The sequence below is a fragment of the Pseudonaja textilis genome, chromosome Z, assembly GCF_049901715.1.
Source record: "Pseudonaja textilis isolate UNSWEBS1 chromosome Z, rPseTex1.2, whole genome shotgun sequence".
Taxonomy (NCBI): domain Eukaryota; kingdom Metazoa; phylum Chordata; class Lepidosauria; order Squamata; family Elapidae; genus Pseudonaja; species Pseudonaja textilis.
Window position 1 is genome coordinate 2,989,051 of NC_142008.1, and position 14,641 is coordinate 3,003,691.

At 43.2% G+C, this 14,641-nt stretch overlaps 1 protein-coding gene across 1 annotated transcript in view; it reads right to left on the reverse strand.

Annotated features, from left to right (window-relative positions):
• VIPR1 (vasoactive intestinal peptide receptor 1) overlaps nt 1-14,641 on the reverse strand; it is a 68,765-nt gene that overhangs the window by 26,884 nt on the left and 27,240 nt on the right. The window contains exon 3 of the mRNA XM_087916904.1: nt 2,620-2,727. Coding sequence (XP_087773030.1) covers nt 2,620-2,727 — 108 coding nt within the window. The remainder of the gene's footprint in view (nt 1-2,619; nt 2,728-14,641) is intronic.

Below are 14,641 nucleotides of genomic sequence, written 5' to 3' on the forward strand. Positions count from 1 at the left end.
TTCTTCTTCTCAGTACTATACCTTCAAATGATCACTAGGGAAAAATGGTTGTATGTTGAGACTATCTGTATATATATATATATATAAAATGTGGGTTTATTTATTTATCAGGAACAAGTTTCCAGCAAAAATATCATGAATTGCAATTGTGTGACCATAATTGTCAATGGCTGTAATGCAGGCCAGTTACTGGGCACGCAAGACATAGTCACACGACCAGGGGTGGAAATGCCCGGATGTCAGAACTTCAGATCTGGGTTATATGTAGGGTTATTTTGGGGCGGGTGGGGGGAATCATTACAACTTCGAACAGCCACTAACCAACCAGTTGCAAATCGAGGACTTCCTGTACTCAGAAGAAAGAAGGTAAGTAAGAAAATGCGGACTCCTTTGCGCTCTCTGAGTTTGGTTGCTTTCCTGCAAACATTTCATAACCCAACCAGGTAAGAATATAAGCACTGAGGACGCTAGAACGCCTGCTTCCGTCCTAGCACTGATGTGGTTACCTAGTTGGGTTATGAATTGTCTGCAGGAAAACAAACAGGGTCAGAGACCACCAAGGACCCCACAGTCCTCCTTCACCTCCCCACCCTCCTCCTTTTCCTCTTCCCCTTTTCTCCCTCCTCCCCCCCCCTATTCCCCCTCCCTTCTAGCACAGGTGTTGTTACCTAGTTAGTTTATGAAATATCTGCAGGAAAACAGTTAAGCTAAGAGACCACCAAGGACCCTACAGTCCTCCTTCACCTCCCTCTCTTCCTCTTTCCCCCACTCCTCCTCCCGACAACCGCTCTCTCTTCTGCCACTGATGAGATTACCTAGTTGGACTATGAAATGTCTGCAGGAACCAAGTTCAGAGACCACTAAGGGCGCTACAGTCCTCCTCCTCATATCCCTTCCACACCCCTCCTAGCACAGATGATGTTACCTAACTGGGTCATGAAACGTTTGCAAATAAACAACCAACTTCAGAGACCCGCAAGGACCCTACAGTCCCCCTCTTCCTCTTCTACTTCCTCTTCCTCCCCGCCCCCCCAAGCACTGATGATGTTCCCTAGTTGGGTCACAAAACGACTGCAAGAAAACCACCCAGCACCGAGGACCTCACAATTCAAGCCTGACTGCCAGTATTTTCTTTCATCGTCAATCTTCCTCTTCCTATCTAGGGATAATTTAATCATTGGCTCTCGGCGTGAAGAAAACTTAGCCCTTTCGACCAAACAGCTGCCTGCCTGATAATGAAAAGCCTGCTCTTTTGACAGTCTTTAAGATGTATGATATTCATAGCTTTTTCTGAAAGTCGTCAGGATGCCACCGGTAATTTCAGCCGTCGCACCACCAAATGGTATCCTATTTCCACACCAACGACAACAATTTGTTCTGGGATGATTATGCCAGTCAAGAATGGTTGTCCGTGATGGATATCATGGCATAAAGAGTTTGTGATGAGGGCACAAAGTGTGTGGTCTAAATTATCAGCTTATTGTTTCAAGCATCCTAAAGATTTAACCACGATCTTTATCTTGGCTTGCCGTTGGAATAAATCCACGAGCAAAAAAACCCAAACAAATCAATCTCTTTCCAATTTCGGGCTGGCAGGTTAAAGAAGATAGGAATCAGATCAAATACGTTAATTCCACTTTCTTGTAAAGACTTATCTGTTGGTTTACGACCACAATTGTGCCCAAAATTTCCACTGCTGAGCAAGACAGTCGTTAAGTGAGTTTTTGCCCCATTTTAATATCGTTCTTGCCACTGTTGCTAGTTTTGCTTGTCAGGTGGTCGCAAAAGGGATAATGTAATCGTTATAAATATGATGCTTGGCAACTGGCATGTACTTATGGCAGTTGCCATGTCCTGTGGTCATGTGATCTTCTGACAAGCAAAGTCAATGGGGAAACCAGTTTCGCTTAACGATCATGTTAGTCATTTAACAAGTGCAGTAGTTCGCTTAACTGTGGCAAGAAAGGTTGCAAAATGAGGCAAAACTCATTGAATAACTGCCTCACTTAGCAGCAGAAACTGTGGGCTCAATTTTGGTCATAATTTGAGGACTACCTGATTTATTTGTAAAATCTATTAACCGCCCATCTTAACATGTGGTTATGTCTGAGCAGTTTCTATAGATAGTCCTTGACTTAAAACTATTCGCTTTGTGATCATTTGAAGTTACAATGGTACAACTGAATGTGTCTTATGACCAGTCCTCACACTTAAGAACTCTGCAGTATTATGTGATCAAAAATTGGGAACTTGGCAACCAGTATGTATTTATGATATAGTATCCCAGGATCACCGCTGGGGAAAGCCGGATTCATTTAACAACTTCATGATTCATTTAGCAGCTCCTCTGATCCACTTAACAGGCATGGGAAAAAAGGTCATAAAAATCAGACGCCTTCTGATTTTAGCTTCTATGCTACTAAAAGGCACTAGATTGGCCAAAATTGCAATAATTATGAGAAACATTGGATGGCAGCAAAGAGTTCAGAGCATTTCCTTGTTCTTCCATGCCATCTGGAGGTCAACTGATAGATTGCATCCCAGAGACCTTTATGCACAGCACAAAATTCCACTGATCAATTTTTGGAAAAAACAACAACAATCTTTAGTTCAACTTACCTTGAAATTTTGAAAAGTAGGTGAAAAAGAGAGGACAGGACAACACTTTTGTTTCCCCCAAATTTGCGGCGGGCCAGCAGTTAATGCTATCCCAGAGACTTCCACAACCTATGGGAAAAGAACAACACGTTTATTTATTTTATATTCTGCTCTTAGATTTTTTTTTTTAATAAACAATACAAGGCGGTGAACGTATCTAATACTTCTTCCTTCCTCCTCCTATTTCACACACCATAACAATCCTGTTAGTATGGTTGATATGAGAGAAAATGATTGGCTCAAAAGTCACCCAGCCATCTTTTGTGCCTAAGGCAGGACTAGAACTCACATCTGGTGATTGGCCCGAAGTCCTCCAATTGGCTTTCATGCCTAGGATGGGACTAGAACATGGCCTCGGTGAAAACCACAAAGTTATAGAATACACTTAGGCCTCAACTTACAATCTTTTTGTTGTGTGGCCGTTTGAAGTTACAATGGTTTTCTTGCAGACGTTTCATGACCCAACTAGATAACATCATCAATGCTGGAAGCCAGAATTCCCTTCCTCCCTACCCTCTTCTTTCTTTCTTTCTTTCTTTCTTTCTTTCTTTCTTTCTTTCTTTCTTTCTTTCTTTCTTTCTTTCTTTCTTTCCTTCCTTCCTTCCTTCCTTCCTTCCTTCCTTCCTTCCTTCCTTCCTTTCTCTTTCTCTCTCTTTCTTTTTTCCTTCCTCTCTTCCTCCTTTATTTTCTTCTTTTCCCACTTCTTCTCTTCCTCTTTCCCCCTTTCTCTTCCCCTCCCCCTTGGCCTCTAAGCTTAATTGTTTTCTTCCAGACATTTCATTACTGAACTATGTAACATTATCAGACAGACAGGCAGGGAGGGAGGGGGGGGGAGAGAGAGAGAGAGAGAGAGAGAGAGAGAGAGAGAGAGAGAGAGAGAGAGAGAGAGAGAGAGAGAATGCCACTCCTTTCTAGCACTGGTGACGTTATTTAGCTGGGTAATGAAAAGTGAGGGGGAAAAGGGAGAAAGGAGGGAGGGCAGGTGGATGAAAAGTAATAGGGAGGGAGGAAAGGAGTAAGAAAGGAAAGGGGAAAGGAACAGAGGAAGAAAAGAAAGAGGAGAAAAGGGAGGTGAGAAAGAGGGGTGAAAAGGAAAGAAGGAGGGAAGGAAGCAAGGGGTAAGAAAGCAAACAGGAAGAAAAAGGAAAGGGAAGGGAAGGAAAGGGGAGATGACGGGAGGGGAAGGAAGGAGAACAAATGAAGGAAAGAGAGAAAAGGAAGGAAGAGAAGAAAGAATGAATGGGGAAAAAGAATGGGAAAGGAGGGAGGGAAGTAGGGAGGCAGAGTGGGAGGAAGGAAGGAAAGAGGAAAGGAGGGAACAGAGGAAGAAAAGAAAGATGAAGAGAAAAAAGATGGAAGAAATAGAAGAAAGAAGGAGGGAAGGAAGCAAGGGAGGAAGAAAGGAAACAGGAAGACGATGGAAAGGGAAAGGAAGGGGGGATGAGCGTAGGGAAGAACAGCAAATGAAGGGAAGAGAGGAAAGGAATGAATGAATGAGGAAAGAGAATGGGAAGGGAGTGAGGAAGGAAGGATAGAAGGAAGGAAGGAAGGAAGGAAGGAAGGAAGGAAGGAGGAGGGAGGGAAGGAAGGAAGGAAAGAAGGAAGGAAGGAAGGAAGGAAGGAAGGAAGGAAGGAAGGAAGGAAGGAAGGAAGAAGGAGGGAGGGAGGGAGGGAGGAAGGAAGGAAGGATAGAAGGAAGGAAGGAAGGAAGGAAGAAAGGAATGAGGGAGGGAAGGAAGGATAGAAGGAAGGAAGGAAGGAAGGAGGAGGAGGGAAGAAAGGAAGGAAAGAAGGAAGGAAGGAACGGAGGAAGGAGGGAGGGAGGATAGAAGGAAGGAAGGAGGGAGGGAGGGAGGGAAGGAAAGAAGGAAGGATGGAAGGAAGGAAGGAAGAAAGGAGTGAGGGAGGGAAGGAAGGATAGAGGAGGGAAGAAAGGAAGGAAAGAAGGAAGGAACGGAGGAAGGAAGAAGGGAGGGAAGGAAAGAAGGAAGGATGGAAGGAAGGAAGGAAGAAAGGAGTGAGGAGGGAAGGAAGAATAGAAGGAAGGAAGGAAGGAGGGAGGGAGGGAAGAAAGGAAGGAAAGAAGGAAGGAACGGAGGAAGGAAGGAGGGAGGGAGGGAAGGAAGGAAGGAAGGAAGGTTTCAGGCAAGATTGGATACAGAGGAAAAATCCCCAAGCCAACCATGGTTGCTAGATGGGGGCCCCCTTTAAAGGGGAGGGGGAGGGAGGAGAAGCGGGGAGGGGAAGAATTGTCCTTTCAGACTTGCAAGTTTTTTTTTTGTTTTTTTGTTTTACTTCCTCCTTGCAAGGAAAGCAGCCTTAATATTCCCAGTATTGATTTCTTGTCCGGGCCACCTTGAAGGCTGACAGATCTTCCATATTGTCTTTCACAGGTAATTTCCCCTTAGCAGATCTTAAGCAAAAATTCTCCACTCGTCTGAAAGAATTGTTGCACGTTATAACCTTTTGACATTTTTATGGTTAAGATGGAAAAACTTAGAAAAAAAAAACCTCCCTGTATATTCTTGCTGCTGTTTTAATGGTGTGTGTGTGGGGGGGGGAAACACCAGATGTTTCTCGGTTACTCCTTCCATACAGCACGATACAGATAATCGGAGTTGGAAGGGACCTTGTAGGTCATCTAGTCCAACCCCGCTCCACCCAAGCGGGAGACCCTACGCCATTTCTGACAGATGGCAGCCCAATCTCTTCTTGAAGGTCTCAAGTGAGGACGCTCCCATAACTAAATTAATACAGGTATCGGTAGTCCTCAGCTATATGGCACTGGGGCATTGCCCAAAGATTTCTTGGTTTTTGCGGGGGGACGTGTGTGTGTGTGTGTGTGTGTGTGTGTGTGTGTGTGAGCGAGCGAGCGAGTGCAGAAAAGCTGTAGGCTGTCTGAACTCTGAGCATCCAACTGACTGCACACGTCCGGCAGAGGTGCGTGTCCGAAATTGTGCACATATTTGATAAAAGAAATGGCACCCAGGGACACCGGTTAGCGCTGACCGGATCTCCAAATGACCCCGAGGTGGCCAAACAGCTGTCATACTGAGTTTTGGGAAGGCAGCTGTGGCATCAAAAAAAAAAACGAGTATAGAAAGTCCTCCACTTACAGCCATTCGTTTAGTGACCGTTCAAAGTTAAAAGGACATGGGGGGAAAAAAGGCTGGCTTATGACCGTTTTTCACGCTTACGACCGTTGCAGTATCCCCATGGTCACGTGATCAAAATTCAGATGCTTGGCAACTGACTCGTATTTATGACGGTTGCAATGTCTTCCTTTTGCAACCCCCTGACAAGCAATGGGAAGCTGGATTCATTTAACAAGCATGTCATTAACTTAAACAACTGGAGTATTTCACTTAGCCAATGTGGCAAAAATGGTCGTACCGTGGAGCAAAACTCGATCTGCGGCTGTCCTGCTTAGCAGCAGAAAGTTTGGGCTCTCTTGTAGTCTTAAGTGGAGGACTACTTACACCATTACGCAGGAAAGATTTACCAGGGCAAAACTGCTTCTGCCTTTGTGAATATGATTCACATAAGTTTCTGCTGATGTCAGGCAGGAAGAAGGGTGAGGAATTGATAGAAAAATAGTGGTTAAATGTTCAACATTAAGCCAGATTCGCTTAACCACTGTGTCTTAATCACTTAACAACTGCAGTGATTTACTTAGCAACTGTGGCAAGAAAGGTCGTAAATTGGAACACTGTCTCTCTTAATGACCAAAAAATGGGGTTGTAAGTCAGGGAAAGGTATTCCTTTTTTCTTTAAAGGAGAGATTTGGGCTTCTTGTATTCGGCAAATCCTGAAAAAAATCCTAGTTCTAAATTTGGGTCACAGGAAGTACTTGTCATAGGCTGGGTTGATGCATCCTGTTAAGCCATGGTTGGGTTAAACATGGCTTGTTGAATAAACTCCATCCGACTGAGTAAGTTGAGGTGGAGAGGGTTGGTAGTTTTAAATTTCTGGCACTTCCAGCCCTGGATAATATCTTTGCATCTCGCTGTTTGAGGAAGTTGCACAACATTCTCAGAGACTCTTCCCATCCTGCTTACAATCTTTGTGAACTGTTACCTTCTAGCAGAAGACTAAGAGCAATTAAAACTCGGACCGCATGTTTTCCTGAACAGTTTTTATCCCAGAGCTATAATTAGAATACTTTTATTGGCCAAGTGTGATAGGGCACACAAGGAATTTGTCTTGGTGTAAATACTCTCAGTATACATAAAGAAAAGGTACATTTGTTAAGAATCAAGAATCGTAACGTACAACACTTAATGATAGTCATAGGGTACAATTAACAATCAAATCATACTAGGAAACAGTCAAGTGGGAGGGCCTGGGTGATAAGGAGTGGTGAGAAGATTAACAATAATAGTAGTGTACACTTTGTAAATAGTTGAACAGTATTCAGGGAATTATTTGTTTAGCAGAGTGATGGCTTTGTGTTTGTGCGTGTTGGGTCTGGTCTCTGGGAGTTATGTGAACTTGGTTTTATGTATATACTGTGTATATATGTACAATGACAATAAAGAATTCAATTCAGTTAAGTTAAGTAATAAACAAGCATATCTGCCAAGCTAAAATTAAACAAGCCATTCGGTGGAGAGTGGGGATACAAGTAGTCCTCGACTTACAACCACAATTAAGCCCCAAATTTCCACTGCCAAACAGAACCATTGTTAAGCAAGTTTTGCTGCATTTTACAACCTTTCCTGCCACGGTTGTTAAGGGAATCCTCATTGCAGTTGTGAAATTAGTCACCCGGCTGTTAATTACATCTGGCTTCCCCATCGGCTTTGCTCATCAGAAGGTCACGATCACATGACTCCCCGGGGACTCTGCAACTGTCATAAGTACATGCCAGTTTCCAAGCATCCGAATTTTGATTCCCTGTCCATGGCAATACATTTGTGAAAAATATGGAAAAAGCTGGATTCACTCAACATTTGGATTCATCCCCTTAACAACGGCTGTGGTTATTTAGCAACTGCGGCAAAAAAAAAAAAAGGGTGCTAAAATTGGGTGTGACTCGCTTAACGACGGAAATCCCGGTGCCCGATTTTGGTCAAGGATTGCCTGTCATCGTGCCAAACTGACGTGGCATTGAATATCAGGGATGGTTAATAATTACCCCCTTTCCTGAATGATTCATAAGCAGGAAATGGCTTTTTATATCCTGCATTTGGGGGTAGAAGAGAGAGAGGGAGGGTGGGGAATGACGGATGAAGTGTTAAGCTGGTCTGTCTGTGATGCATGACTCCCTTGCAGGGCAGACTTAACATGTCTGAAGGGATGAATCGACTTAAATCAAGGCGATTGATCACAGGGTGACTCAATCCGGTACATTTTTCACCTTATCCTGATTACAGACGAGTGCTTTGCTAAAGGAACCGCTGATCATTTAATTAGCAAAATAAATGGGTGCACGAGGCGACGACTGATAATTCCATCATTCCGGCAACGGAATGCAAAACAGCCGGCAGAATTCCTAGGCAAGGCCACCACCAAGCCCAAACTTTCCGTTGCAATACGAGAACTTTTTTAAGGGAGTTTCGTCCCACTTTACGACCTTTCGTGCCACAGTGGTTAAACAAACCGCTCTAGTTGTTAAGTGAATCTGGGCTTCCCCGTTGCTTGTCAGAAGGTCGCAAAAGGGGATCACAAGACCCTGGGAGACACTGCAACCGTCATAAGTATGAGTCAGTTGCCAAAGTTCTGTACTTGGATCATGTGAACATGGGGAGGTTACAAAAGCGTAGTCAAAAGCAGTCATAAGTCACTTTTTTCAGTGCCGTTGTAGGCTTTGAGCAGCCACAAAATCAACGGTTGTAAGTTGAGGACTCCCTGTATTAGATCTGAGGGGAGTGAAGGACTTGCAATCTTATGTTTCTCCTACTGAAATTCATTTAGATTGGCAGAATTAGATTTACAGAGCTGGCTCACAACTAACAGTACAGCCCATAGATGGCAGCTAAGAGGCACTTTTCCTCATCCCTTTGTGACACCTGGTGGCCATCTGATGTACTGCAGGGCAGGTTCAATTAGGCTGAGTTTAGGCTAGGTCAGAGATTAAGACAAGGCCAATGGAAAAAGAATACAGTATCTGCAGCTTTGGGGTTGAACTACAGGAACCTTGGTGCTCTCTGAATCAGGCTGATCTCTTCCAGATGTTTCATGACCAAACTATATAACACCATCAGTGCTAGATGAGAGTGGAGGGTATAGAGTGGAGGAGGGGAAGGACTGTAGAATCCTTGCTGCTCCCTGAACCTGGCTAATTTCAAATCCAGATGTTTTATGCAAACCTGCCTAGGAAATGAGGGATAAGGAAATTACCAAATTAGGTAACATCATCAGTGCTAGAAGGGAGTGGGGTGTGTGGAGTAGAGGAACAAAGGAGGAGGAGGAGGAGGAGGAGGAGGAGGAGGAGGAGGAGGAGGAGGAGGAGGAGGAGGAGGAGGAGGAGGGGACAACTTTGGAATACTTGGCACTTTCTGAGCTTTGTTGGTTTTATATTTCTTTTTTTAAAAATTTATTATTACTATTATTATTATTATTTAGTCTTTGGTGAGATTCACAGCCTTTGGGGATGGTTGATATAGCTCAACAGCTCAAGCCCCAACCAAGGACCTAGGAACTGTTCAGGTAGCGTTGTTGTTGTTGGTGTTGTTGTTATTATTATTATTATTATTATTATTATTATTATTATTTTATTATATTTTAACTTTTGCAGAAGTTTCAATACCAGAGTCGCTAACGCCATCAATTCTAGGAGGGAGCGGGTTCTGCAGCGAAGAGAAGGAGGAGGAAGAAGAAGAGAGGGGTAATTCCTTGGTGTTCTACCATATCAGTTTGTTTTCTTGCAGATGTGTTTCATAACCTGACTAGGCTACATGTATGTCATCATCAGGGCTAGGAGAGAGTGGGGTTTGCCCTCTTTTTATCCCCTAGTAGCTCACCCTGTCAACGTATCAGCCAACGCAGCTATCTACAGGCACAGAGAGATAAACGTCTACACGCCACCCAAAAGAGACAACTCAAACCACCAAAAAGGAAGCAAAAAGATGAAGCACTTCCTTGCCAGCAATCAACACCTAGATAAGCAGAGATCAAAAGACTAATTCCAGAGCAACAATCACAAAGCAAACAATTATACCCCAGTCAAGGAACTACCAACTCGGAGAAACAATCACACAGTAAAAAAAACAGCCAAATCAAGGAATCATCAAAAACTCTTCCTCTATATTGATAGGGAAAGTGATTAGTAACAGAAAGTGGAAAAAAAGTACATGGAGGTATTCCTTGACTTAAAACAGTTCACTTAGTGACCGTTTGAAGTCACAACGGCACTGAAAAAACGACTTATGACCATTTTTCACACTTACAACCATGGCGGCATCCCCGTGGTCACGTGATCAGAATTCAGATAGTTGCCAACTGACTCATATTTATGACGGTCGCAGCATTCCCGGGGGGGTCACATGATCCCCTTCTGTGGCCTTCTGACAAGCAAAGTCAATGGGGAAGCCCAGATTCACTTAACAACCCTGTGGCTCACTGAACAACCGCAACGATTCACTTAACAACGATGGCAAGAAAGTTCATAACATGGGCCAAAACTCCCTTAACAGATGTCTCACTCAGAGACTTATAAATTTGGGGGTCAACTGTGGTCGTAAGTCGAGGATTACCTGTACATGGTTGCAATTAAAAAAAAACCACAAAGGGATTTGCATGCACAGATACATAAATTAGAAACTTTTCCAGAAACTTTCATAGAGTTCATTTTTTCCCCCATGGAATATTTAACTTTCAATTTATTACTGACTTGTTGGTACAATAACATGAACAGAGAGTTAGACCAGAAGACCTCTAAGGTTCCTTCCAACTCTGCTATTCTGTTATTATCTGAAACTGCTGTGCCTTTAATTTTGACTCAGCTGGCTCTGTGGAGGCTTAAAACAGGATCCGTCGGTTTATGGGTACCTGTCCATCATTAAAGAACAGTTGGCACCAACGGGGCTCCTGATGAAATCTGTTACCATGCGTAAAGCGAAAAACAAACATCTTGTTGAATCAGCGAAAGCTTCTTTTCAGCGGATGCCAACGATGCAATGTTTATTCTGCAGACAAACTCATCCAGGTTCTTAAACTGCCTTTTGACCCCTCAAACAAGTTTGGTGACTCGGAAGAGGCTTGGAAAGAAGGCAAGTGAAATAGAATAACAGAGTTGGAAGGGGCCTTGGAGGTCTTCTAGTCCAACCCCTTGCTCAGGCAGGAAACCGGTAAAATGGTTCTCTCCAATCTCTTCTTAAAAACTTCCAGTGTTGGAGCATTCACAACTTCTAGAGGCAAGTTGTTCCACTGATTAATTGTTCTCCCTGTCAGCAAATTTCTCCTTCTCTCCTTGATTAGTTTCCATCCATGGCTTCTTCTCCTGCCCTCAGGTGCTTTGGAGAATAGCTTGACCCCCTCCTCTCTGTGGCAGCCCCTCAAATATCCAAACACTGCTATCATGTCAACCCTAGTCCTTCTTTTCATTACAAACCCAATTTCAACAACTGTTCTTTATGTTTTAGCCTCCAAGCCCCTAGTTTAGTTTAGTTTATTGTCATTGCACCTCGTACAACGAAATCAAACGCCATCTTCAGTGCACATCACGACCATGAAAATAAACACAAACACACATATCCTTCACACCCCACACATTGATTTGAAAATCCCCGACACCACACCAACACTGCACTATACAGTAGAATTCAATGGAGTTACTGCCCTGGGATAGAAGTTATTTTTCAATCTATTTGTCCTTGTTTTTATTATTCTGTACCGTCTGCCAGATGGTAATAATTCAAAAAAAGGCTGCCCAGGATGAGATGGATCTTTGAGGATGTTTTGAACTTTCTTAAGGCAGCAGGAGCTATAAAGCTCTTCCAAAGAGGGGAGAGGGCAACCAATCATGCTGGCTGCTCTTTTCTGCACTCTTTCCAGAGTTTCAACATCTTTTTTTACATGGTGGTGACCAAAACTGGATGCAGTATTCCAAGTGTGGCCTTACTTTATAAAGTGGTACTAATACTTCATGTAATTTTCATTCTATCTGTTAATGCAGCCTAGAACTGTGTTGGCTTTTTTGGCAGCTGCAGCACACGGCTGGCTCCGATTTAAGCGATTGTCCACTAAGGACTCCGAGATCCTTCTCACAGTTACTGCTATTGAGCAAGGTTTTAGTGAGGCAAAGAGAGTTGCGTAAATGTCCTTGGAGGTCAGGAAGGCTGGGCTTCTGGGGCCACAAAAAAGGAAGGAAAAAGGGAGGGAATGAAGGAAGGAAGGAACAAGGGAAGAGGGAAGGAAGGACAGTGGGAGCAAGGGAAGAGGGGGAAGGAAGAAATGAAAGAAGGAAGGAAATAAAGAGAGAAGGCAGGAAAAGAGAGAGGGAAGAGAGAAAAGGAAGGAAAACAAGTAGGAAGATATAGAGAGAAGGACAGAAGGTATGAATAAAATAGAGAGAAGGAAGGAAGGAAGGAGGAAGGGGAGGAGGAGAAAGGAAGGGGGAAGGAAAAAGAATGAAGGCAAGAACAGAGAGTGAAGAAAGAAAGGAAGGAAAAGGAGGAAAGAGGATGAAGAGAGAATGATGGAAGGAAGAAATAAGAGAATGAAGGAATGAGAGAATGAAGGCGGGAGGGAAGGAAGGAAAGAGAGAGAAGGCAGGAACAGAGAGGGAAAGAAGAAAGGAAGGAAGGAAAAGGAGAAGGAATGGAGGTAGAGAAAGAGAAGGATGGAAGGAAGAATTAGGAGAGAATGAGTGAGCGAAGGAAGGACAGAAGAAAGGAATAGAGAGAAGGCAGGAAAAAGAAGGGAGGATAGAAAAAGAATGAAGGAAGGAGAAAGAGAAGGCGGGAAGAAGAGGGAAGGAAAAAAGGAAGGAAGGAGAAGGAAAGGAGCAAAAAGAAAGAGAAGGAAGGAGCTTTCCCTAGCCGTGTGAGGATTTGGTGATAGAACTGCCACTCAAAGCACGGGGATCCAATAATATTCTGGAGAAAGGAAAGGGAAAGAAGGAGGGACAGAAGCCCAAGGGGTTTACAAAATTTGCAAATTGGGTTCCTTGCCTTGAAAAACCTCCACCTGTCAGTGAAAGAGGCTGAGAAATAAAAAATACAGATAGTCCTCGACTTACAAACAATTCGTTTAGTGACCGAAGTTACAATGGCACTTGAAAAAAAGCAACATGACTATTTTTCACACTTACAACTGTGGCCATGGTCACGTGATCAAAATTCAGGCGGCTGGCAACTGTCTCATAGTTATGACGGTCGCAGTGTGGCAACTTTCTGATAAGCAACATCATCGGGGAAGCCTGATTCACTGCACAACTGTGTTAGCTAACTTAACAACCGCAGCGATTCATTTAACAGCTGTGTCAAGAAAGGCTGTAAAACGGGACACAATTCCCTAAACAATGGTCTCATTTAGCAACGGAAATGTTCGGCTCAATTGTGGTCGTATGTCGAGGACTACCTGCATATAAATAACATATTGCCAGAAAAAACACAACTGGAAGTGCATTGATGTGTGATATTATTAAAAATGCTTAACGACAGACCACTTTAAGTTGATTTAATAGAAGTTAATTCAATTCCTGAATTAAACAATAACACAACAATTCTGCTGTTCTCCAACTTCCTTATTTTTCACCGTCGAATTGCAAAATCAGGAAGAATTTGAAGAGGCCTGCGAAACCGAGTGATTGTTCGGAGATTCCCCAGGCTTATACAACAACACGGAAATTTTAAAGAGCAAAAATACAGGTGGATCCTCAACTTACAACAACAATTGAGCCCAAAATTTCTGTGGCTAAGCAAAACCCTTGTTACGTGAAATTTATCCCATTTTATGACCTTTCCTGCGACAGCTGTTAAGTGAATCACTGCAGTTGTTAATTTAGTCACACGGTTGTTAAGTGACCTTGACTTTCCTTGAACTTGACATCATCCCATCGTCATAAATACGAGTCAGTTGCCAAACATCCGAATTTTGATCACATGATGATCACGCAATGGTTGTTTAGAGTGAAAAATAGTCATAAGTCACCTTTTTTTAGTGTTGTTGTAACTTCAAACAATCTCTAAATGAATGGTTATAACTCAGGGGGTACCTGTGCTGTATCTCACCTGTTTTTCAAATGGACCAATGTTTGAGCTTCCAAATTAATAGTTGAAGAACTGACCAGGTTGGAGACCATGAATGATGGCTCTCAGAAATAGATGCTTGTTCAGAATGGACAGAGGGCTGAGTCAACCTTGAGCCGGTCAGGATTGAACTTCTGGCTGTGGACAGAGTCAGCCTGCGATACTGTAGTCTAACCACTGCAGCACCACAGTTTTAGATAGCAATAGCACTTAGACTTCTATACCGCTTCACAGTGCTTTTACAGCCCTCTCTAAGTGGTTTACAGAGTCAGCCTCTTGCCCCCAACAATCCAGGCCCTCATTTGGAAAGATGGAAGGCTGAGTCAACCTTCAGCCTGGTGATATTCGAACTGCCAGATTGCAGGCAGCCGGCAGGCAGCAGAATAGAATAGAATAGAAAACTTTATTGGCCAAGTGTGATTGGACACACAAGGAATTTGTCTTGGTGTAAATACTCTCAGTATACATAAAGAAAAGGTACATTTGTTAAGAAACAAGAATCATAACGTACAACACTTAATGATTAAGATACAAACACTTAATCATAGGGTACAATAAACAATCAAATCATACTAGGAAACAGTCAATATAAATCATAAGGATACAAGCGACAAAGTTACAGTCATACAGTCATAAGTGAGAGGAGATGGGTGAAAGGAAGGATGTAATGTAGACTTTGTAAATAGTTGGACAGCGTGGAGGGAATTATTTGTTTAGCAGAGTGATGGCTTTCGGGGAAAAACTGTTTTTGTGTCTAGTTGTTCTGGTGTGCAGTGCTCTATATAGCG